The sequence below is a fragment of the Myotis myotis genome, unplaced genomic scaffold, assembly GCF_014108235.1.
Source record: "Myotis myotis isolate mMyoMyo1 unplaced genomic scaffold, mMyoMyo1.p scaffold_m19_p_17, whole genome shotgun sequence".
Lineage (NCBI taxonomy): Eukaryota > Metazoa > Chordata > Mammalia > Chiroptera > Vespertilionidae > Myotis > Myotis myotis.
Genome location: NW_023416321.1, coordinates 4,576,898 through 4,601,976, shown reverse-complemented (window position 1 = coordinate 4,601,976; position 25,079 = coordinate 4,576,898). Strand labels below are relative to the sequence as shown.

General features: G+C 58.7%; 1 protein-coding gene and 1 long non-coding RNA gene across 7 annotated transcripts in view; one reads left to right on the top strand and one right to left on the bottom strand.

Annotated features, from left to right (window-relative positions):
- The first annotated feature begins 232 nt into the window (after positions 1-232).
- Positions 233-3,207, top strand: LOC118672244. The gene is made up of 4 exons (XR_004973019.1): positions 233-319; positions 882-976; positions 1,528-1,750; positions 1,842-3,207. It is a non-coding gene; the product is annotated as an uncharacterized LOC118672244 (long non-coding RNA).
- Positions 3,208-5,261: 2,054 nt separating this feature from the next.
- Positions 5,262-25,079, bottom strand: part of SLC39A11 (solute carrier family 39 member 11) — a 175,620-nt gene continuing 155,802 nt past the window's right edge. For 5 of the 6 annotated variants that reach the window (XM_036340438.1, XM_036340441.1, XM_036340439.1 and 2 more), the window contains 4 exons: positions 8,047-8,145; positions 7,679-7,837; positions 7,258-7,315; positions 5,262-6,614 (listed from right to left, as the gene is read on the bottom strand). In XM_036340438.1, coding sequence (XP_036196331.1) covers positions 6,069-6,614; positions 7,258-7,315; positions 7,679-7,837; positions 8,047-8,145 — 862 coding nt within the window. In that variant the 3' untranslated portion in view covers positions 5,262-6,068. The remainder of the gene's footprint in view (positions 6,615-7,257; positions 7,316-7,678; positions 7,838-8,046; positions 8,146-25,079) is intronic. The other variant, XM_036340443.1, reaches the window with a different exon arrangement.

Here is a 25,079-nt window from a genome sequence, read left to right as displayed (position 1 = left end):
GAGCTGCTTTTTTTTTTTTTTTTTTAAATCATTTCTCACGGCGGCACTGGGCTCTTCCGGCTACTTGGGCAAACATGATGCGCACGTGTGCAGGGCGCGCCCCGGTTCACGGCCCGTCGCTCAGAGGCCGGAGCCCCGCCTGGGAAGAGGCGGGCTGGAAGCAGAAACTCCCAAAGGAGATTTGTTACAAATGCAGCACCAACCACAGAGGTGTGACACCATCCTCTGCAGCCAGCGAGGCGGCAGGCTCCCTGGGAGTTTGGGGAGTGTGTCCTAGGAGAACCAGAAGTGGTCTCTGTGAATGCTGCCATGTTATCATGTGCGTTTTTTTAAAATATATTTTTACTGATTTCAGAGAGGAAGTGAGGTGGGGGGGTGGAGAGAGAGAAACATCAATGATGAGGGAGAATCATAGGTCAGCTGCCTCCTGCACACCCCACACTGGGGATCAAGCCTGCAACCTGGGCATGTGCCCTGACTGGGAATCGAACTGTGACCTCTGGGTTCATAGGTTGATGCTCAACCACTGAGCCACACCAGCCGGGCATCCCGTGTATTTCTTAACAAGTCCTGCGAACCATTCCTGGCTGCCCTGTTCTGTCCGGTCACCCCCCTCCCTTCCCGCCTCCACTGACAGGACCGCCAGGCACCCAGACAGGAGCAGACGAGCGTTTCCTCCAGACCACACACTCCCAGAGGGGCCCCAGCACTCAGCACAGAGGAGGGGACAGGAGAGACGAGCAGGTTCAGATCTGCTGTCCCTCTGGGGTGGGGTCGCTGGCACCCTCTGCCTCGGCCATGGGTACAAGCACATTCACAGCTCTGATTCCTGCCGATTCCATCTCACTCCCTGGATCTCCCTCCCTGTGCTCACCCCACAGGCTTCTTCGTGGGAATGAAATGAGCTAAGGAATGAGCTTCGAGAAAAGTACAAATTCCCTTAGTAATGCAGGATATTTGAGCTGAAGAATATCAGGTAAGATGGTATCTTTTTTTCACCGAAGGCCATGGCTCACTTTAAAGGGAAGGAATGAGTTGCATGCGATATTTAAAGTAAATTACATGATGCCGCTTTTATTTTTTCTTGGTGTAAAAATGTCTTTTCCTTTTTGAGATATGTACTGGCCTGTTTATGAATAAGATGATGTGTTGGTTTTTCCCAAAAAATAATAATGCGGAAGAGGGAGGTGAGAGGGCCAGGTTGGCAGGGGTTGGGGACTGTTGGAACTGGGTGATGCGCACATGGGGGTTCACGCCTCCATTCCATTTACGTGAGTGCGGGTCCGAAATCCTCCACAACAAAAAGTGGAACAGAAATAAATGCCTGCATCATAACGCCAGCGATCATATCTGGCCTTACTTTTAACATAGATGTGGTTTTGCTTTTTTTTTTTTTTTAAACCAGACAGTAAAAAAGGTGAGTAAGCGCCTGCCGGAGCCAGAGAGTAAACCACTCACCATTTTGGGTAGGATTCCAGGGTGGCTTGCGTGACACTGACTCCCCGTGAACTTGTGCCGTGGTACCAGGTTTGTCATGATGGACATCGGGGACCGGGGCCAGTTCCTAAACTCGGGGCAAACCGCGATCAACGCTGTAGGGATGGTTCAAGAGAAGACTGTCCCAGAAGCTCCTGGAGCAGAAGCAGAGCAGGCTGGCTGGCATCCATCACTCTGAATCCCCAGTCCTCCCAGGTGAAGCATTTCCAACGAGGACGCTTCCATTCTCCTCACAGGAGAGGATTATTAACTGGTGCGTTGCTCAAGCAAATGCCATCCATTGAGGCTTTTCCTCTTGGTATTTCAAGAATATATATATTAAAATTTGTTTTTATTGATTTCAGAGAGGAAGAGAGAGGGAGAGAAAGATAGAAACATCAATGATGGGAGAGAATCATTGATATCAGCAATAACCAGTTCGATCCCTAAATCCTAACAGTCCCATCTGAGTGCATGAGTGTTATCTTCCCGTCGGCTTGGCATGGTCTGAGTTCCTTCTCAAATCAGTGAGCACCTACCATCCTGGGCTGGCGCGATCCCTCTCTGTACCTATGTGAAGATCAGACTCTCTGTGAAGATCAGTGATGACCAATGCATGAGACATGGGCAACCCAGGAAGTCAACGGCCCAGCAAAAAGCATCAGGTGTTTATGGGTGATAAACACAGGGGCCAAACGGGTGGGACCAGCCTCCCAGACCAGGAAACGGAGGAGAAAATGGAATCTGAGCTGGTGCTGGGAGGAGCCTGGGCATGGGTGGTGTTGGCAGCCCTGGCAGGGAAGGGCGTGTTTCCCGGGGAGCCTGTGCCCTACTTGTCTGCCGCACTTTACCAAACCACAAAGCCCTGCTCGGCACTCCCCTGCCAAGGCTGATCGCAATCCGCCCTGCTATCGGCGTTGTCATCTCTACAGAGACACAGAGTCAGGGCCGTGCATCGACGGGGCCTAATCTCATCCTGCCTTTTCCCAAAGCCGTGCCATCTGGCCATCTGGGTGCCGACAGTGCCAGCCTGCATCCCCGTTCACTTCCTTCTCCCCTTCTCCCTCAGCTGCCCCTCTGACCCCAACCCAAACCTTCCACCCACTGGCACCTTATCTTTCACGGCTGGGAGGTGAATATTCAGGAGGACAGAACCCACGGAGGCAAAGATCTAACCCTGACCTGCCCTGTAACCTCCATGGCTGTGTCACCCAGCCAGACTGTCGCTGTGTCCGGGGCCTGGACCCACAGGGGGCTCAGAGAGGCGGCTGCCAGAGGGAGCTGTGAGGGCGATGATGGGAAACTGGCATCAGCTTGGGAAAAGAGGGTTTTACCTTCAGCACCTGCCAACCTGACAGGTTTGCCAAGATTTCACATTTGCTAAGGATTCTACATTAAACACACACACACACCCCTGCCTCAGCCCTCCTCCCAAATGGACGAAACTTACTGGGTGAGGAGCCAGCGCCCAGGAAGGGGACGACATGGCTCAGGAACCTTTTGTTTCCAGGGCGTTATCTGTCCTCATCTCCGCCACACGACCTGAAACACCTCCCTCACATTCAAGGTTCCGTCCCAGAGCCAGAGAGGTGAGCCTTGACTTTGACCTATGAGATTTGTGCTGTTGTTTTTCACACACAAGGCGATTATACAACTTTTGAATACAGAGGTGTATTTTTTAAAAATTCTTGGGTCCAGCCGGTGGCTCAGTGGTTGAGCATCAACCTGTAAACCAGGAGGACATGGTTGGATTCCCGGTCGGGGCACACGTCCAGGTGGCGGGCTCGATCCCCAGTGTGGGGCAGTGCAGGAGGCAGCTGATCAGTGATTCTCACCATTGATGTTTCGATCTCTCTCTCCTCCCTTCCTCTCTGAAATCAATAAAAAAATATTAAAAACAAAAAAAAAGGTGGGACATAGAAGGGAAGAGGGTGGGACAGATTCCGGGCATTGCTGGCCACAGCTCTCATTGGCGAGGTGGGGGGGGGGGGGCGAAGGAGGTGGAGGGGGCGGGGCCAGCCTCCCCCCGCATCCCGCCGGGAGGAGGGGCTGCAGCCCCCAGGCTGCTCTCCCCGCTGGAGCGCCACCTCCTCCAGACACCCTGCCCGCCTCCCCGCTTCTCGCAGCGCCGGCTGCGCCTTTAGGAGGATGACCCCCCGCAAAGTGCATTCACCGCAGAGGACGCGGGAAGCGGTGGAGGAGCCGCCCCGCCTCTGGAACTTACCTGAATGCTCGCCCCTTCCAAAGCACTGAGCCTAATTTTGTGGTTTTTTCCCCCAAAGAGCGCTCCTGAAATCCTTCACTTCACATCCCCCAAAGCCGGCCTCGGCCTCGGAGGGGCGGCTGGGAGCCCCGGAAAGCCAGGGTCCTTTGGCGGCGGCGGGCGGGCCTGACCTTACCCAAGGGGGTCACGGAGGATGATGGGGGGAGGATGCGGGCAAAGCTCAGGGCGCAGCTGCGTGTCCCGCCCGGCCCCGCCCCGCCCAGGACCCTCCTGGGTTCTAAGAGGCTCCCTCCACCAGGAATGCGCGCAGGCGCAGGCAGTCCCGCCTCACCTGGCCTAGGTACCAGGTACCCCCTCCCCCTCCTCCCTTCCCCCCCTCCAGCCAGGCAGTGGATCACACCTGCGGGCCAGGTGGCTGGGCTCAGGGTGTGTGGCCAGGGCAGGGTGGGGTGGGGGTTGGGGGAAGACCCACATGAGAGGGGAGAGTGGGCAAAAATGAGTGGCACTCTACAGGCTTAGAATCTGTGATTGTTACACGTGGTCAGGTGGCAATGCCAAAGGGGAAAGGGACAGCCCTGGTCCCTGTGCTCCCGACCTCCACCCACATTTCTTGGGGGTGGAGGGGTGGCAGGGTGGCAGGGCGCTGCCCGGGAAAGCTCTGGGGAGGAGGATGGAAGCCAGTTCCTACATCCTGGGCAAAGCAGAGCCGCCCCTGCCGCTGGCTATGGCCACCTGGGCAGGTAAGACTTCCGGGCCCCCTCCTTCCTCCCCAGGCAAGTGGGGTTAATGGCATCGAAGTGGAGGAGGGTGGAAGGAGGTGTGAGAGGTGGTCAGTGTGGAGTTCATTCACATGGGGGTGGAGGGCGTGCTCAGGGCTGCCCTTCTTTGAGGGGTGCCCGTCTTTAGCATCTGGGGACCAGCACGGGGGGGGGGGGGGGGAGCCGTGGCAACCGAACCAGGCTGAGTTTGAGATGTGATGGGGCCATGGTGACCCCAGTCCTCTAGCTTTCTTGGATGGAATCAATTTTCAAGCCTGGCTCCCCTGTGGGTCCTGGGAGCTCCCCTAGCCTTCCACGGACTCCCTTGTCTGCGTCTGCTGGCGTCTGACGGATACTGTAACGCAGCCAGGACCCAACTCGCCTTGGTCATCTGAGCGCTTTCCTTCGCTTTTGCTTGTGCCAGGCAGGGAAGATGTCAGGACTAACTTTTTATTTTATTTTTAAAATATATTTTTGTTGATTTCAGAGAGGAGGGAGGGAGGGAGGGAGGGAGGGAGAGAGAGAGAGAGAGAGAGAGAGAGAGAGAGAGAGAGAGAGAGAGAGAAACATCAGTGGTGAGAGAGAATCATTGATTGGCTGCCTCCTGCATGCCCCTTACTGGGGATCGAGCCCTCAACAAGGGCATGTGCCCTGACCCCAGGAATCGAACCCTGACTTCCTGGTTCATAGGTCAACGCTAAACCACTGAGCCACATCGGTCAGGCAGGACTAACTTTCTAGTTGGCTCTTCCACTAACCACCCTGGAAAGAGGCGGCTTTGAGAAGGACTGAGCACAGCCGGCTGTCCACAACAGTATCCGCTTTATTGGTATGAATCACAGTTATGAGGTCTTGTCCATCAGAAAGAAGCATCGTGTAGAAAACTCCATACAAAGACACCAAAACACACACACCCCAACCACCAGAGCACGTCCTCGCGACCCCTCAGACCTCTGGACGTGCCTTCAGTTTTGATCATCGGGGCTTCGGAAGAACAGACATTGATTGGCCCCCGGGAAGGCTGGCCTCTGGGCATTCCTTCACCCTCGGAAGCAATCGGACATGTAAACACAGAGGGCAGGGCAGGCGTGGACAACACGACACCTGGACGCCAGGCTCCGGGGCCACCTGCCGTGTCCGCAGGGGTCCCCCAGGGTCCTGTGGGCTCCTGTGACCCATGAGGACGGCGGCCCTCGCTGCACCCGAGGCAGCCACGTCCTCACCCCTGTTGGAGAAGCTGTGCGTACGGAGGAACAGACTTGCTCCTAGACTAGTTCAAGTCATTGGTTAGGGTCATGTCAGAGTGATGACTAGCTGAACACTTCCTTTTAAAAGGGAAATGTAAAAAAAATCTCTCCTTTCCCCCTGTCCTTCCTTTCTCGTTCTAAGCGCTCCGGCCGCACTCCAGCAAAGCTTACCGAGCTCAGGAGTTCTGGGTCAGTGACCAAATGGCCAGCAGAGAAGGACTCATCTCAGAGGCCACAGGCCTTCCCTTCACTCAAATTAGCTTAAGTGGCCCTGTCCACACGCAAAGGGCTAGAGTTCTAGCGGTTGGCGGGTGTCCCAAATCTCTTAGAAAAACGAAGGCTATAAACTGATCAACATGAATGTCATGGGGACTGGAAACCACGGCAACCACAGTGCACTTGGAACACAGCTCTCCGACCAAAGCTACAGCCTCTTCTCTTCACGGGCTCCCTGTGTTCACAGTTGTCGCAATTCCCCGGCCGTTCTGCTCCGAGTCGCATGCTTAGAGCCTTCTCTCTGGGTAGCTGGCTCCCGCAGGTGACCTTGGGGACTGGCCTGGAGTCTGGTGAGAGCGGCTGGAGGTCCGAGAGCAGCGACTTCCCTGAGCTGCAGTCCCACTCAGAGGCCAACCGGAAGTCCGTGGTCCCACTGACCCCTTGAAAGTCCAAAAATAACACCAGTGCCTCCCTCGGAAGAAAAGCGCAAATCGTCGTCGTCTGATCAGGATCGATCGGGGCGGGGAGGTGAAAGGGAGAGAAAGCGGAAGGTTCTGCGGGAAGGCGGGGGCCTGGTCCCGCGCAGCCTCTCCTGGGGTCGGAGCAGGTCGGCGCTAGCCCAGGCCCACGTCCAGTGACATCATCACCACAAACCCCAGGATGGAGGTCCAGGACGCCAGCTTCCCGTTCCCACTAGGAGGGAGGAAAGGAGAAACGTGAGGCCTCGGTGCCCCCAGGACACTGTCCCCCTGGAGCACGGGCTGCAGGGTCCCGCTCCGGCAGAGAACGCCCCCACCTCCCCCCATTAGCGATGGGAACCACCCTGACAGCTGCCACTGCCCCGGGCTTGCACCGAGCCAGGCGATCAGAGCAACTCCTGTCCGCACAAGGACAGCCATGGGCCGTCATTCCCGTGTCACTGGCGGGGAAACCGAGGCACGGGGACGTTAAAGAACGTCTGGAATCCATGCTTGAGGAATGCGTGGTGGCAGGAAGCTCCTGGAGATCTTACGTAATCCGACCATAAACTAGCCTCAGAACCACTCCGCCATGAAAACCAAAATGAAACAAAAAGAGGAAGCCCCCTCGCGCCTGGTCCACAGCCAGACAGTGAGGCCATGGATGCATTGCTTCAGCTGACAAAGCCCACCTCCCTCCTCGTTCCAGGCCCGGGAACATCCAGGGAAGGTGGGAGGGAGGGAGGGAGGAGGGAAGAGGATGAGAGGGCGGGAAGGAGGGAGGGAGGGAGAATTCAAAAATAACAGTCTGTATCATTGGGGGGGGGGGGTGCATGCCACTGCCTGATACTCATACTCCCTGGTCTCTCTCCACCCACCTGCCCGTCACTCCTCTTTCTTTCAGTGTCAGCACGGCTGCGAGGGGCTGAGGAGGATCTTTGAAGGGACAGGAAGGGGTGGGAATAAAGAAAGGAGTCTGGGTCCGTTCTGGGGAGGGACAGGGACAGGGGCAGGGACAGGGGCAGGGACAGGGGCAGGGGCAGGGGCAGGGACAGGGGCAGGGACAGAGACAGGGGCAGGGACAGGGACAGGGACAGGGGCAGGGGCAGGGGCAGGGACAGGGACAGGGGCAGGGGCAGGGACAGGGGCAGGGGCAGGGACAGGAACAGGGGCAGGGACAGGAGCAGGGGCAGGGGCAGGGGCAGGGACAGGGACAAGAGCAGGAGCAGAGACAGGAGCAGGGACAAGAGCAGGAGCAGGAGGGGCAGGGACCGATGGGGGAGGGGGCAGCTCTCCCACCTGATCTGCGCCTCGGGGATGATGTCGTCCATGACCACGTAGACCATGGCGCCAGCAGCGAAGGCCAGAGCGTAAGGCAGGAGGGGCTCGGCCAGAACCACGGCAAAGGCCCCAAAGAGCCCGGCCAGGGGCTCCACCATGCCGCTCAGCTGCCCGTACCTGAGGGAGAACAGACACGCGCATGGGCACGGCGTGGCTATGCACAGAGGTTCCGCCAGGTCCTCGGGTTTTACCAGAAGTGCCCGATTCGCTTCCAGGTCAGAGGGGTCGCCTGGCAGAAAGAAGCGGCACAGGGGACGGCCCTGAGCTCTGCCTTGGCCGTAGCGGCCGTGACCCCGGCCTGGGACGGGGCGCTCGGACGCACTTACCAGAAGGCCCTCCAGGTGGAGAAGCCAGCCCCGCGCAAGGGGAGGCTGACCGCCAGGCCCTCTGGGAAGTTCTGGATCCCGATTCCAATGGCCAAGTTCCTGAAAGACCAAGAAGACCCATGAAGGGGGTGTCCGGAACCGCCCGGGCCCAGGGCATCCTCTGGTGTCAGCGACCCAGGTGAGAGCTGGGCAGCGGAGGAAGGAGGAAGGGGCCGGGCCAGAGGGGGGCACAGGCGAGGGAGGGGGTGCATGGATAGCCACCCCTCCATGCTGCCCAGGTGTTAGGATGGCCCCAGCTCCGCCACGTAACTGTACAGCTCTGCACACATCATCCAACTCGGGTCCTCGTCTGTCACGTGGAAGGAGCCACAGCATCTCCCATGATGGTCGCTGTGACCCAGCGGCCTGATGAAGGCCTCTGGGGTTCCCAGCACCCGGAGGTGCCAGCACGCTTTGGTCTCCTCTCCCCGAGGGCATGGGGGTGGAGCGATCACATTTTATCGAGAGGCAACTTCAGAAGTGGGACAAGAGAGTCCGATGCAGAACCGGACAGTGGCCCCGATCGCCTGGGTCTGGGCTCGGCTTCTCCACGGACTCCCGGGCGGGTCCGGACCTGGCACGGTGCTTCCTCGGGCCCGGTGGTGCTCCCACGGTCCTCTCTGCTCCTGCCTCTGCAGGACACGGTGCTGCGCGAGTTGGTCAGCTGGTCGGAGCCAGGCCTTGAGAGCCGGCTTCCTGCGCAGCCCAGGCATCCGAGTGCAGAGGGAGGAAGCCCCAGAACGAGACGGACGGGAGCAAATGCAGCGTGCGACCCCGGGGAGAGGCGCGCGCCTGGATGAAGAGCCCGCCTCCTGTGAGGGACAGCCAGGAAACTCTCAGAGAAAGCCAAGCATCGGCCTGAACACAGCGGGAAGGCGGTGCCTGAGCGACCCGGGCTGGACACGTCCGTGGGCAGCCCCTCCACGGAGCACCCGTCAGATCACCACACATCTCCAGGACGAGAGAAGAGGTGCCACTTGGCAGGCAATGCTGGGCACGTGGCCCGGAGGGTGGGGGGAGGATTAGAGAGAAAAGGAAGCTCCATCCACTGTCACTTGTCTTTCCGGCCCATTTGCTCACGTCTGTCCCTCTGCTGCCAACAGGGATCCACCCACCAGCTCAGCAACAACGGGGGACTCCCCCTTCCTCCTGCCCGCTCACCCACCAGGCTCCCGGAACGGGGACGCACTGGCTGCCTGGACGGTCCCGTTAGGCCGGCTCTGGCCACGGTCCCCTGTTCTACCCCCCAGCAAAGAGCACGGGGGACCATCCTCAGAGTTTAACCTTTTTATATTTGGGCTTGCACCTCAGCCCATGCACACATTTCACAGGGGCTCAGAGCCCCAGACACACACACACACACACACACACACACACACACAGAGAGAGACTCTGGGGTCAACGTTTTCCTAAGAGACTCTCTGACCTGGGGGCCGCCCGCCAGGCGAGGAGACACTGAGGGAAGACTGGCCCTCGCAGAGCCTTGGCCTGATAAACACAGAGCTCGCACGCCGTTCAAACGAACTCTCATCCCGTCTCCTGCTGACAGCCTCAGCTTCCCCTCAACACCCACCCATCAGAGTGATGGCGTCTGCAGTTAGTACTCGTTCTCTAAAAAAGAAAACGTCTGGTGTCCTGGGGACGGCAGGTCACGCCCTGAGGACACCTGACCGTGTGGTCCACGGCATGTCCCAGAAGGGCCCTGGCTATGGCGCCGTCTGCTGGCCTCTCCCCTGGGCTCCCTTGGATCCCGCCCCCCTTATCTCAGGCAGCTCTCTCTGTTTACTTCTTCTCTTTATTCTTAAATATATTGTTATCGATTTCAGAGAAGAAGGGGTGGGGGAGAGAGAGAGAAACACCAATGATGAGAGAGAATCATTGATGGGCTGCCTCCTACAGGCTCCACATTGGGGATCAAGTCCACAACCCGGGCGTGTGTCCTGACCAGGGATTGAACCGTGACTTCCTGGTTCACAGGTTGATGCTCAACCACTGAGCCACACAATCCGGGCTCTCTCCATTTATTTCTGAGGGAGGAGAGGCTCAGGCAGGCTCTGACTTCCCCCACGACCCATGAGCCACCTCACAGGAAACGACTGAGTATTTTAGGCTCTGAGGGCCACCAGGTGTCTGTGGCTACTACTCAGCTCTGCCTTTGCAGTGGGAGAGCAGCCAGTATGTAAGTGAGCGAGTGGGGCTGTGTCCCAATAAAACTTTATTTACAAAACCAGGTGGTGGGCGGAGTAGGCCCGCAGGCCGTGGTTGCTGGTCTCTGCCCTCATATCTCAGCAGCTGCACAAAGATCTGACCAGATGGGACCCACGACCCCATGAGGGTCTTCCCATGAGCAAGGTCAAGGGGTCCGACCAGATCTGGGGCCTCGTCGTCGTCGTGTGGAAAGAGCACTTGGTGGCTCACTGTCCATGGCCGTCACCTGCCTTCATGTCCTCATGACTTACCACAGCCTGACCTTGGAGAGCCGCCAGCCCAATGTCACCAGCAAGTCAAGGTGGGGCTCCCCGGCCAAAGTCCTCGCCATGATGGGGCGCTGGCTGCGGCCGTCCGCCCGGCGGGCTGGGGAAGCCTCGCCACATCCTGCCGGAGCCACTGTCCTGATAAGCAGCACAGAAACGCCATTCTTCTGTCCCGGGCATGCCTGGTTGCCCTGCCCTGCCCCAGCGCCGGCATGGGGCGCACAGCCCAGCCAGGGTGCGCCCTTGGGATGCTGCCAGGCCGCTCTGAGGGTGCTGTCTCACTGGGTGGTCATGGACTCTTTTCTGGGGGCTCCTGGCTCCACCACTCGTGACAGCGAGGGCTAGACCATGGCTTTTCCATCCTCTCCACCTTCATAGATATCCCTTAACATACACGCATACATACATAGACACACACACACACACACACACACACACACACTCACACACACACTCACCGGGGCCCCTTGCTCTGCTCCATGCTGTGCATCTGTTAGGGGTGACCCCCTGGAAAGGCTCAGTCCCCCCACACCCTCTGTGCCCCATCCCACTGGCATCAACTCCGGACCATGAATTAAACCCAAAGCTCCCAGCCCTGGCTACACACTCCAGTCACCAGGGACCGAAGCGGTCACCAAGGGGTGAGGATGCGGATGGTGCTGCACCTGCCCCGACTCAGGACCCCTTCCCTGCCACCCCAGGAAATAAACTTAAAAGTCCCCGAGTGCTGCTTGAGTTTTGTGATGGGAACTGGGGTGCCCAACTGCCCAGGTTTGCCCGGGACACTGGGCATTCAGTGGTGAGCCCCGGAAAGTCCCGGGCCCACTGGATGACTTGGTCACCCCTGGGAGCACCCAGGAGCCCGGGACATGGCAGAGGCGACCCTGGGCCAGAATTCTAATTTGCCACAGAGGATGTTCGCACGATCCTGGAAGCTACGCAGATGCTTGTAAAGAAGGTCCTACCGCCCTGACCAGTTTGGCTCAGTGGATGGAGAGAGAGCCTGTGGACTGAAGGGTCCCAGATTTGATTCCGGTCAGGGGCATGTGCCTTGGTTGCGGGCACATCCCCAGTGGGGTGTTGCAGGAGGCAGCTGATCGATGTTTCTAACTCTCTATCCCTCTCCCTTCCTCTCTGTAAAAATCAAGAAAATATATATTTAAAAAAAAAGAAGAAGAAAAAATGAATGTCCTACCCACGTTATGTGTGGCGACAAGCTTGGCCCCCTCCTGCACCCCTTCGTGTTTTCTGCCACTATCACCCCCATTTTACAGATGGGAAAGGTGATGCACGGGGAGGTTACGTGGTCACCCAGCCACGAAGTGACCGTGGGCACTCTTAACCACGACTCTCTACGCTTCAGTTCCTCCAGACTTCACACAGAGCCATCACACAGTCCTAAGGAGACGTTACCTGGGCTCCCATCCCCCGCGGACAGGCAGCACTGCCTTAGGCCCGCTCACTGAGCGGAGGGCCTGGCCCCCTGGGGCACAGGAGAGCCGGAGGAGAGAATGGGAACCAGAGGCCCCAGGGCCAACGGGGCTGGGCATCTCCCCTACGCAGGGCCTCTCCACCTGGCACTCCTGGCATTCTGGCCCGGCCACTCTGTCGTGGGGCCTGCCCACTGCACGGCAGGACCATTAGCAGCATCCCTGGCTCCACCCACTAGATGCCGGTAGCCTCCTTCCAGCGGACATGACCCACAAGGTCTCCTGGGGTCCAACCGTCCCTGGCTGAGAACCACCCGCCAGACTAAGCAACAGTGTAGGTGACTTTGCTTCCTGGGCAAACATCTGAACACCAGAAACTTCCCTCCGGGCAAGGAAAACATCGCGCTCATGCATCTCACCGAGAATCTCTAGGCTCCGTGGAGCTGGGCCGGCCAGGGAGCTTGGCTGTGGCAAGACCGAGTCCTGGGGGTCAAGGTCAACACAACAGCCTGCTCCCTCACTCTGAAGGCAGCAGCCTCAGAACCCCAGGGCTGCGCACTCTGGGCACCTTGCACGTTCTGTCGGCGAACAGCGCCCCCTGGAGTTGTGCAACGAGACACTCCTGCTCGAACCCCAGCCGCGGAGTATTGCTCCGTGCAGAGTTAGTTCTGGGGTTAGTTCTGGGGTCGGAGGTGAGGAGTCCCGGGGGAGGTGCTGGACAGCATCCTGGTTTCTCAGAGAACTGGTGAGTGAGCGCCCATGCGCGCGCAGGCCTGCTCTCCGGGCTATGTTCTCGGGCCGGGGGATCTCGGAAGGAGACGGCGCGCTCCTGGCGGCCCCGCTCACCGCCTTCAGATCCTCCCTGAGGACGAGCGTGTGCGTTCTTGCGTGGCAGGCCCTGACATACTGTTTTGATTGTTATCGTCCAGCCATGAAAGGCCTGATTGTTGGGGCTGGGCGATGACATCACCGGCTTCCCACTTGGCAGCCTGGGGAGGCGTCTGATGAGCCGGCAGGTGGGAAGGGGCTGGATGTTCCCCGAAGGGCCGCCCGCCCTACCTGCTCAGTGGGGCTGGCCTGGCACGCAAGGGATCCTGCCGCAGCCCCGCAGGCTGGAGAGAGGAGGTGACCCAGTGCTCCCTTCCGGTCTGCCACCCTCAGAGTGGGCGGGCCAGCCCAGGAAGGCACAGGGCAGGGTGGTGTCTGAGGGTGACTCAGGCCCTCACTGCTGCCTCCCTTGCTGAAAGGTGGAGAGCTCCCAGGTACACCTGGGTCTCTGACTCCCTGTGGGGTGTCCTAGGGACCTCTACCTACTCGATCCCCCTGCACAGCCCAGGTGTGAGGCTGCCTGTATGACGTACAAGGGCCCTGGGGTTGTCTACCCAGGAGCAACGTGCTTACTGCTGACGTAGCTGTGAGAAGACGCACACTAGGAGGTCACAGAAGCGCTATTAGTGTAAACTAAGCAAATGCCCTAAGCCCAATGAATGGATAAACTGTGTTCCAGTCACACAACGGAACCCTGTGTCCAGCGATGAGAAGGAACGAGGCCCCCCAGAGACACAATTCTGAGTGAAACAGACACAACAGAGTCAATGTACTGTGACTTTGTTCACCGAGTCCTGAGGAGGCAGAGCTAAGCCACGCCTCCCTGTCCACCGGCTGAGATGCGTGTCCATGGCCAATGGCAACAGCTTGCTGGTTAATTCTCCTTAAGGTATTTGGCATTTTGTAAAAAAATACATTTTTATTGATTTTAAAGAGAAAGGGAGGGAGAGGGAGAGAGAGATAGAAACATCAATGGTGAGAGAGAATCACTGATCAGCTGCCTCCTGCACACAGCCCACTGGGGATCGACCCCGCAACCCAGCATGTGCCCTGACCGGGAACTGAACCGTGACCTTCTGGTTCATAGGTCAAAACTCAACCACTGAGCCACGCCGACCGGGCAAGGTATTTGGCATTTTAAAAACAATGCCTTTGAGCAGACAAGGAATCTCTAAAGGTGGGAACTCAGGTCCTACCTGGGTCAGCTCACCCTTTTGGGGAAGAAATGTCTTCTCCTTGTCTCTTAATAAAGGTGTCACTGCAGCTGAATGCTGAGCAGAGAAGGGCTCAGACTCTAAGTGTTGTACCTGATGAATTTTCAGACACCTGACCAATTTCACGAAACCCACACCCAGATCAAGAAACGGAACGTGACCGGCAGCCCCAGAGCCTCACCCCGGGCCTCCTGCTCCTCCCTGCCCACCCCCAGGGGTACACCACCCTCACTGCTCAGGCACAGAGGGGCCGGGCCTGCCCTGGATCTCAGATAACCAGCTGAGGCAGCCGTGTGAGACCCGCCAGAGGGTCACGGGAGGGTTTGGGTGAGGAGGGCTTTGCGTTCTCATCGCCTGCACACTTGGCCTGTGGGTGGTTTCCTTCGACCACAGGTTTGGAGTTCTGCGTAGGGCATGTCCTCAGGATCCCCAAGCTCGCTCCTCCACCCCTGCCCGCCCCCCAACATCTCCTTTCACCCCAGTTCCTTCTTTGCTGAGCGCCGCAGTCCGTCCATCTGCAGAATCAACGTTTCAGGGGGAGGGGCTGCAACAAAAACATTTCGCTCTCCAGCAAAATACCACTGCCAACCACCAGAAAATGTTCCGGCACTTTGGCACTTTCTTCTAAAGAGCATTAAGTGCCTTCATAAACACTTCCTATTGCTCGCACGCAGGAGGCGTACGTTCCTTTTCCACGGGGTGGACGGAGCCACCAGGCCCAGAGGGTGGGGGGGTGGGGGGGAGAACACAGCCCAGGCCCCTCCTCAGCTCTCCCTGCAAAACCACAGGAGGCGGGAGGAGAGGTGGCCAGGGCAGTCTGGGAAGGAGGGCTGCGAGCTGTGATCCTCGGTGGCTACTCTCTCTATCACGCCTCCCACAATCCAACGGGATCCTGTGGATCTAACCTCAAAGGGGTCCAGCCCGGCCGGCGTGGCTCAATGGTTGAGCACTGTTGACCTATGAACCTGGAGGTCACAGTTCGATTCCGGTCAGGGCACATGCCTGGGTTGTGGGCTCGATCCCCAGTGTGGGGTGATTCTCTCTCATCATTGATGTTTCTCTTTCTTCCTCTCCCTTCCTCTCAAATCAATAAAAACATTTATTTTTTTTAAAAAAATTGGTCCAGAATCCAGGCGTTCCCTAGTTCCTCCCTCACCACAGGCAGGTGGGAGCCTCCCCATCTCCCGCCTGCTTCACCGTGACAGCCTCCTGCCCCGTCTCCTGGCTTCTTGCCTGCCCTGTGGTCTATTCTCAGCACAGCTGCCCTGTCCGCTGTGCTGCTTCTGTGCTCATGACCTTCCCCTGGCCGGCAATGACCTCTGTGTCCTGCCCTCCAGCCTCCACGCTCTCCCATAAACACTGCTGTCACTCCCACCCGAGGGCTTTCCACCGGAGCATTCCTTCTGAGATCTCTTGGCTTGCTTCTTCCCCGCTTTCAAGACTAGGCTGGGTCATAGAAGACACGGTGACTTCCATCTGCCCTCCAACTTCCATCTGTCCCCCTGGACCATGTGTTCTGGGGGAGGCCAGCTGCCATGTGGTAGGAGCTGTACGGAGGTGCCATGCAACAAGGAGCCGAGGCCTCCAGCCAATGGCCACGTGAGGCACCACCTTGGGGGCGGGTCCTCCAGCCCCAGTCGGGCCTTCAGATGATGGCCTCCCCGGCTGACCTCCAGAGAGACCCTGAGCAGGGACCCTCCACAGAGCCGCTCGTGAGCTCCTACCCCACAAACAACGTGAGAGAATATTTACTGGTTGAGGCCACTGAACTTAAAGCTCTTTTGTTCCACAATAGGTGACTAAGATAGTCACTTTCTCAATGAAATCTACCCTTACTCACTTAGCTAAAATGGTCAACCATCACCACAGTCCCATCCCCCTTAACCCTAGTCTCATTTCGCCCTCTCCCTCCTCTCCCTCCACCTCCTCATTTACGTCCTCCTCCTCCTCCTCCTGATTTTTTAAAGCAATTCTTACGTGCCAACCTACTATATAAAGTGCCCATTTTTTATGTTTACTGCTCATTCTTTCCCCATCAGAACAAGCTAGGAATCTTTGTTTTTTCGCCAATGTGGTTCCAGCGCCTGGAAGAGCGCCAGGTGCACACGGTGCTGAAACAGACGTGCGTGCAGATCGGGGCCAGGAGTTCCAGCAAAGCTGGTATCTTCTCGGCTCCCAGCTGCGGGCCATCGATCAGCGGCGGCGGCGAGCAGTCACACCCCCCGGGGCTCAGTGTCCTCGGCCGCAGAATCAGGAGGTTAAAGAAACTCTTTGGGATCCCCACACAACGAGCGCATTGTAGCCTCTGCAGGTTCCCAGGGCCAGAGACAGGCCCTGCCTTTGCCAAAGCTCACTTCCCCGGCCGTGCACATCTGGAACGCCAAAACACAAAACCGCCACATGGTGCACATCTGGACAGCATAAACCCACCGCTCCAAGAGGAAACTCCGAAACGGCTGCTCAGCGAAAAATGCAGGGCGGGCCACACGAGAACGGGTGAAAGGCCCCTTTCTTTCCCACCCGCAAAACAATCTTCTGGGCACGATCAGAGAGACACGCGCTCCCAACAGCCCTCGACTGCAGCCCCGGTCCCACCGCTCTCTGCCTGGCTCCCGGCCAATGCAAAACTCACAGGGATGCTTCCCCCACGCCCTTGTTGAGACAGAACTAAACCTTCCCTTATCCCCGGGGCATGTGGGCCCAGTTCAAAGCCGGGCACCACCTGCTCCTCCTCCTGCAGGGAGCTCTGGGCTCTGCTGAGAAACCACGGGCTGTTGGCTCGCGTGAGACCTCACGTGCTCCCTCCCTCTGTGCTGGGGAGAGAGCGGCCCGTCAGTCTGCAGTCTGCTGTCTGCACGCAGCCTGGGCTCCCGGGACAGAGAGGAATGATACTCCTTTACAAATGAAACACGTTTCAGAGGCTCTGAACGTCCCGCTATCTCTACAGTGAGCAAGGATAGGCCCTGCCAGGAGGGCGAGAGCGTGCAGGGGAATGGGGGGTTCTACGGGAAATGGGGGTGCTACCCACTTGCAACCTCTCGGCCAGTGATGCCACCGGCGTGATGGCTGAGACGCCCTGGAGTGCAGGGAGGCTGCGGGTGCAACGGCGCCTTGGGGCCCATGTCCTGAGAACCGTGGGGCGCTTGCCAGGAGCACGGGAAGGTGGGTGGAGGCCCTGGGGCCTGCCTTCCTCTCACGCCTTAGACTTCTCCTCAGGGGGCAGGTGAGGAGGCAGGAGCGAGACGCAGGAAGTCAGGACCTCAAGCCCAGCCCTGGCCCCTGGCCCTTGAACACCAGCTCCTCCCCACGACTCAGCACATTCTGCTTTCTACCCTGAAGCCTAGCAGCACAGGAGGCACAGCACCCCAGCCGCAGGTCCCTACCCTCCTCCCCCCACCCCACCCCCGCAGAGGGACCGAAAGGAGATGCTGGGAAGGAATCGAAGGAAGCCATCTTTTCCTCCAGTGCCTCTTCTCTTGGCGATTTCATCCCGTGTCTTGCACTGTGACATCTCCTAGCCGTGAGTGTGACTATATCCTGAGTGCCGAGTCCCTGTGGCGGATCACCAAATCCGGGTGAGCTTGGAGACCCCAGGCAGTGACGGTTGGTACCGGATGGCCTGACCTAAGGGCAGCCGCTCCTAGAACCCATCGCATCCTCGGCTGAGGGTGCGAGGCAGCCGGGGTTCCTGAGCCCTGTGGGGTGGAAGTGGGGGCTCAGGGCTCAGTACACAAAACCCAGGGCCGGAGGCCACCCTCGGGCCACAGAGACCAGGGACAGGGGCGCATTGAGGACAAGGTCCAATGGCCGGTGGCCCCGCCCCGTCACAGAGGACCTCCGAGGAGAAAGCTCAGCACCGGCCAGCTGCCCCTCCCCCCGGGCAGGAGATGGGTCCAGAGAAACGGAGGCCTGTGTCCAAGCAGTGTCGGAGGGAGGTGAGCCTGAGGAGCAGGCCTCTGCAGCTTGGGGTGGGGGTGGGGGGGAGCCACGGGCCCCAAACTGCCAGAGCAGCCCTGGCCACAAGAACCGCACGAGTCCACCCTCTGCAGCAGCGGGAGGAGAGGTGGGCTCCCCAAAAGCCCGAATGAGGCTGTCTGGGCAGAGGTCTGGGGAATCGGAACTGGGCTGGGCTCCAGGGCCTTCCAAGAACAACCCCCTGCCCCAACTCCCCGCTCAGGCGCCTTTCACACGCAGGTGGCAGGCGGCAGTCGCGGGGCGTCCCAGTGGGGCCCTCCTCACACCCGTCAGGTCCTGGCCCTGCGGGGAATCTCTCTCCCGCGATGGGGGCCTGAGCGCTGGGCTCCAGAGAAGCCCGCGGACACCTGGGATCGGGACTGTCCCTCCCATTCCCTGAGGCCAGGGGTGCTCCACTGGGGGCGCCTTGGCCCAGGGGACACTGGCCATGTCTGCGGACGTTTCTGAGTGTCACACGGGGGCAGGCTGTGGCTCCGCTTCTTATCTCCGATCCGGAGGCGACTTCCACCCTAAAGGAAGCTGTTTATTCCAACGGAGCCTCAGCCATCTTCTCATCAGCCCTGTTATTCATGTAACCGCCTGACCTGGGAGTCCATCTCAAGCTCAGGGTGAGAGTGGATAACCCAAGAGACCTTACTGGGAGGCACCCACTGTTTCTAAAACACAAACAAAATGGCAGCACAACACAACAAAACCAAGACGCCCACCTCCTCGCCCTCTGCAGGACCAGCACCTGTGAGGGGAACGCCGGCGCAGTCTCTACGCGAGCTTGTCCACGTTTCTGCTGCACCGACGGCGGGCGGTCCGGGAAGGGGTGGGCGCCCGACCCTCAGACGGAACGTCTACCATGTGCCCAAGTCATCGGTGGCTCCTGCGTAGGACTCGGGCTGCCCCTCCATTCCCACTCGGTGTAAGCAACTGTTGGCAAGAGACCCAGCCTGGCCCTCCCGTGCGGCGAGTCCTCGGTAGGTCCTGGCTGGCAGGAAGGACCGAGGAGGGCAGGTGCCTGGATAAAACAGACACTCCCACGGAAGGAAGGGGAAGATACCCAATGTCATGATCGCTTCGCATCTGCAGCTCCAATGAGACAGTGTGAGGACAGAATTTCCCCAGCAGCCATCACGCCCTCCTACTGGGGGGTGGAGGTGGGTCGGGTGGAAATCCTATCGAGGTGAACGCGTTGCCAAGACTCCAAAGAGCAGCTGAGAGGGAGACAAGCTAGGAGAGGCCAAGCTCCCCCAGAGCGCCCAGGGAGTCTGCACCCCATCCCCAGCATTTTCTCAGAGACGACAGAGCCCAGGGTTCCTCGTGGAGTTCTGGCAGCTTGGGGCGCTTCCCAGGCTAAAAGTGGGGGGTCCCCCTGCCCAACCCTTTCAACACTGCACATCTGACTGCTGCTGGGGCTCTTCGGGTCCCAAGGGGAGTGCCACCCGAGGGCTCAGCAGATTTCACAATCAGACCTTCGAGGGTAAATATTTGCAGTGACTCACAGGGAGGTTTCTCTGCTCTCGTTTTGGCCCCCGAGGACCCACGGGGTTATTTCCTGGGCTCGTTAACAGCTCGAGATTATCCACAGGTGACACCTAAAGGATTTGTCAGGATCCCAGGACAGCTCAGGAGGCAGAGCCTGGGTTCCATGACCGACCCCCCCCCCCCCCCCCCGCCCCGCCCCCGGAAGTGGCTGCACTCATGGTGCTGGAGGTCACGGCACCACATCCTGGTAAAGTCAACGATGTGAGTGTCCGGCTTGTGGCCTGGAGGCCCTGCCCAGGCTCCTGGGACAGGCAGACGATTTATGAGCCAGTAACACATCGTAAAAGTGAGCGGCAAGTGCCAGGGAGCCAACAAGCCAGGACAGGAGCCCTTCCTCTCTGAGCAGAGAAGAAGACAGCCACCACCTGCACAGCCAGCCTGACAACGGCCAAGAGGACCCCCAGGACTTCCCTCAGGGCCCGACGAGCCACTGGCACCCTGGGCTGCAGCCTCGGCCCCAGGGCCTGACTGTGTCAGCCTGTCTAGGGCACAGGACTCAGCCCAGGCCACCTGGGATTCCGACGATACCTTAAGCTCGTGGCCACCTTTTATCCCATAAAGTCGGGGGTAAAAGCATAATATTTAAATCAGACGGGAGTCTGCCTGGCTCCACACCCCACCGTGGAAAGGAAAGGCGCGAGCTCAGAGGGAGACAGTGTGAAACCATGAGCGGGGTAGGCACGGGCCGTGGGGACGAGGGCGAGGAGGGAAAAGGGGAGCCGGCAGTGCTGGTGACGCTGGCAAAATGACCGCAGGTTGTTACTGTTCATCAACTACTAAGTGCAGGAGGGGCGAGAGGAGGTCCAGTTGTTCACATGGAAAATAGTTCAATATTAATAAATAACAACATGAGAATAAGCTCTCTCCCGTGCTCCTGGCTGGAAACCTCCTTCTGCCCCACCCTGTCTATTTTCATTTACATAAATATTTAAAATAGTTTAATAATACCTTATAAAGAATATCTTAATAATGCCTTTTAAAATATTTTAATGCCTTTTAAAATAATATTTATGCCTATTAAAATACATTTTAATACCGTTTTAAATATTTTAATGGTACCTTTTAAAATAATATTTTAATAATGTCTTTTACTAAGCAAGTATATGCTCAGGCTGAGCTAAATATTCTCTATACTCTGTTGCTGAACCTCCAAAGTTTTTGCCAAGGGGCACGATTATTCCAATTTTACATGAGCAGAAACGGAGGCTCTGGGAGGCTGGGGGACGCCCCAAGGCCACATGTGTCCTAGAAGACACGGACCTGAGTGTGTCCTGCTTTCACCCGGGGGCAGCAGAGGCCGTGTGTGTATGTGTGTGTGTGTGTCTGTGTGTGTCTGTGTGTGTGTGTCTGTGTGTGTGTGTCTGTGTGTGTGTGTGTAAGGACTCGGGGGACAGGAGAGGCCGTGTGTGTGTGTGTGTGTGTGTGTAAGGACTCGGGGGACAGGAGAGGCCGTGTGTGTGTGTGTGTGTGTGTGTGTGTGTGTGTAAGGACTCGGGGCAGCAGAGGGCCTTGGGTAAGGACTGCCTGGCTCCAGCTGACCGGCCCAGGCTGGTTACACATCGGGAAGAGCCAGCAGCTGGAGGCCTGGCTGTCGATCACCCCTGACTCACGGGAACTTCAGGGAAGACGGTGCCCTGACTCCGCGGGCCTCCACCGGGCCTGCTGGGGCCCGTCCCACCCTCCGAACGAGGAAGTGGCCTCGGCAGGCAGGGCCCACAGAACAAGAAGGGCCGTCAGACGCCTGAACGAAGGGCCCGGGGAAGTACAAAGTGCCGTTACCGTAGGAGGGGGAGCTGGTGCCGGGCTCCGAAAGGGCCCAGTGGCCAAGCACCACTGCAGGAAAGAAAGAGGGTAAGACTTGCTGGGCAAACGATGCCACTCTGCTAACTGGACACCCACAGCCATGACCTCGTGCTGGACAGCCACCTCCACACAGGCCAGGCCGATCGGTGGCTGCCAGGCCACACGCCCGCGTGCAGGGCTGGTGCCCTCCACCGGGACAAATGCCCCCTCTGAGCGCTGCTCCCAGGCAGGGGGGGGTGGGGGGTGCATCAGCTACCCTGGGGCGTCCCCTAGGGCAGTGATGGCGAACCTTTTGAGCTCGGCGTGTCAGCATTTTGAAATTTGCAACCATAGTAAAACAAAGACTTGTATTTTTGATATTTATTTTATATATTTAAATGCCATTTAACAAAGAAAAAGCAACCAAAAAAATGAGTTCGCGTGTCACCTCTGACATGCGTGTCATAGGTTCGCCATCACTGCCCTAGTGGCTCCTGGGATTAGGGGGTGCAGCTGGCATGGGAGGAGCTCACTAGGGCAGGGGCGGCTCACAGAGGCCTCCAGTAGCTGAATCCCTTCCCGGGGCCAGGGATGGTGTCAGGCAGGCCAAGGGCAGCAGGGTCCCAGAGGGCGGGATCTGCACCAACTGGCACGTGCGAATCCCTAGACCCAGGCTGCTGCCCCGATGCAGGGGCCGCCCCGCTGGGCAGATCCCTGGGTGCCCAGAAATGATGCTGCAGCTCCTCCATCTCTGACCTGGCTACAAGGTGAGAAGTTCAAGTTCATCTGTGACATCTGGCCAGTCGCCTCATGTTCTGTCTGCCCCAGGGCTGCTCTCCTGTGCCAGGGCATCTCCCAGAGCTGGCAGCGAGCGGGGCCAGCGGGTCCCAGCGCTCGCCGCCTGTGCCATGGCACTCTCCGCACCTCCTGAGTCGGACTCCTGCACGCGTGCAGTGTCCTCTGCTCGGGGACAGCCTTGTAGGTGACCAGCCAGGGACTTGGTGACACCTGCACAGCAGAAGTGCCACATGGGGTGGAGGAAGGGAACAGAGAAGCAGAGTCGGCAAGGGAGGCCCGCCAGCCCCATAGGCTCCACTCCCCTCCTCTCTTCCTGGGGGTCAAATGCTCCAGGGGGTCACAGCAGAGTCCTGAGGCAGCCAAGGCCAAGGTGGCCAGGCCCAGGGTGGGGCTCGGAGGGGGGCATAGACACACTGCCCCAGAGAGCAGCAGTCACACGGCAATCTCCAGAGCAGATAAACCAGACCAGATTCCCCGGAGATATAAGTCTGCGTGCCCTGAGAGTGGGCCGGGGCCAGCGGGAAATGGGCCGCTCAACTCTGCGTGGAATCTCTTCTTTCTTCCTCAGTCTGTTTTTGTTGTTGTTGTTAATTTTCACCCAGGGGCATTTTCCCATTGATTTTAAGAGAGCGTGGAAGGGACGGGAGAGACAGAGAGAGAAACATCGATGTGAGAGTGACACATCGATTGGTTGCCTCGCACACAAGCCTGGACCAGAGCCAGGGATCGAGCCTGCAACCGAGGCACGTGCCCTTGACTGGAACTGAACCCTGGACCCTTCCGTCCGCAGGCCCACGCTCTAACCACCGAGCCAAATCGGCTGGGGCTGAAATCTCTTCTTCTCAGCACAGCTCAAGGCCCCTCGCAGCCTCCCCTCGAAGGAGCGAGGCTGTAAGTGCAGGTGCTGAGCACAGACACAGGCCGTGGGGGCCCGGCAGCACAGGCCCCATGAGACGGCCGAGGGGGGAGAGAAGCCCTTCCGCTCAAGTCCCGGCTGGGGCGTCTCCCAGCGGTGACCTTGAGCAAGTTTCCACGTCCCCTGGACCCGTTTCTGTGTGGAATGAAGGGCGCCGTGTCCTAGGCGTCCCCTCCACGGGGGGAGCCGACCACGCCCGGGGTCCAGCCCCTCTGAGATGTGTAATGTTTTCAGAAAAGGACTGGCCAGTGCAACCACTGTGAGACTGACGGCCAGGCAGCCGGCGGACACGCTCAGAGTCATCTATTCACTGGTCAGCTACTGGGAAGTGGGAGAGCGGAGGCGTTCGCCTTCGGAGCACAGCTCTCATCCTGGTGGCTGTGATGACGTCCAGGTCTTCATCGCCGAGACGGTGCTGTACGTAACCTTCGCTGCTGGAGACGCAGTTCCCGCCATTGCAAAGCGGAGCTGGGGCCCTTCGGGGATTATTCACCGAGAACTCGGACTGACTGTCCTTGGCTCACACTGGAGTCATGTCCGTGCGCAGAGGCCTTCTGTTCCCGAATGTGAGCTCTAAAACTGCCCGCATGTGGGTTCCTGGGCCGGACGGCTCCCTTCCAGCTGGGACACTGTTCGAGTTCGGCCAGCAGAGCTTCCGGCCTTGGGTGACCCGGAGACAGGGGACCCGGGAGCTGAGGCCTGGCCAGGGGGACTGCAACTGGTCTGGTGCTGAGGGCAGTTTTGTAAAACTACTCAAACCCCAAGGCCGATAGATGGGGGTCGGTGAGGAGAGAGAGGACAAGATGGGTTTACACATCTTCACGCCAGTGCCTGTAAGAGGTGCTGCACGCTGGTTAGCTGGGGGGCCGGAGGGAGGCGGAGAAGCAGAGACAGTGGCATGGAAAGGTCGTGGCCACATGGAAAGGTCGTGGCCACGTGGAAAGGTCGTGGCCACATTTCTGAGCATCTTGCCGACTCCCTCATCGTTGCCTGCACTGAGCTCTGCTCTCTCAGACGAGACCAGTTTGCCCAGAAGTGCTGGCGTGACACACACTGTGGGGCCACCCAGCTCTAGAAGAATATCCAATCCCGTCAGCATTCCGAGGCTTTTATCGGATGCCAAGTATCTTCCTATAAAGCGAACATCTGGATTCAGGTTAAGTCAGCAAGAGTCCCCAGATGAAAAGGGAAGAAGCAAAAAGGGAACCAGGAATGTCAGAACTCAAAGGTGTCCCCCATCGAGGCCACCTCTCCCCCACTGAGCACCCCACCCCCCACTGTCCTCGCTGCCCAAGAGGATGTGAGAGCACTTGGCTCTTCCCCGGCCCCGCTTCCCCAAAGCTGCTCCTGGCCTGGGACCATCCTCCCGCCCTCCCCTCCCCCTCCTCCCTCTAATCAAAACCGACGTGAAGCCTGGCAGAGCTGCCCGCAGAGAGCTCTTTACCCAGTCAGCTGCCTCGATGCCAGGTGGGCGCTGGCCTGGAGAGAGCTCGCAAGCCTCGTAAACGTTATTAAAGTCTTTTATGTCAAAATTAGATCAATAAACCGTCCGTTCCCTGGGTGGTCCCAGCGCAGCAAGCATCCTGCTTTCCAGAGGGGGCAGACGCCTCGTTATCTCGGGAAAACCACATCTCGGCAGCAAAGTCCATGGCCCTCGTCCCCGGACCCTGAGCAAAGGGGCCCTGGTCTTCGCTGCCCCAGGCCGGACGCTGCCCCTTCAGTCCCAGTCGTCTCCCCAGAGCCCAGAGCTGGGCACGCGGTCCCCCTGCTCAAGAACATGCCATGGCTCCCCCGCTCTGCAGCAGGCATGGGCAAGCTGGCCGTGGCAGGACCCACCCTGTCCTGCTTGGGCAGATAGAGAGTTACTGCAGCCCCCCCCCCACACACACACACACACACACCCCACACACACCCCCGGCCACCCATGGGTTGTATATGGCTGCCTCGGAGTTGCAAGGGCGGAGCTGAGGAGTTGCTACAAAGCCTGAACATTCACGGTCTGGCTCTTTGGAGAGAAAGGTGAGGCTCACTGAGCCCTCATTTG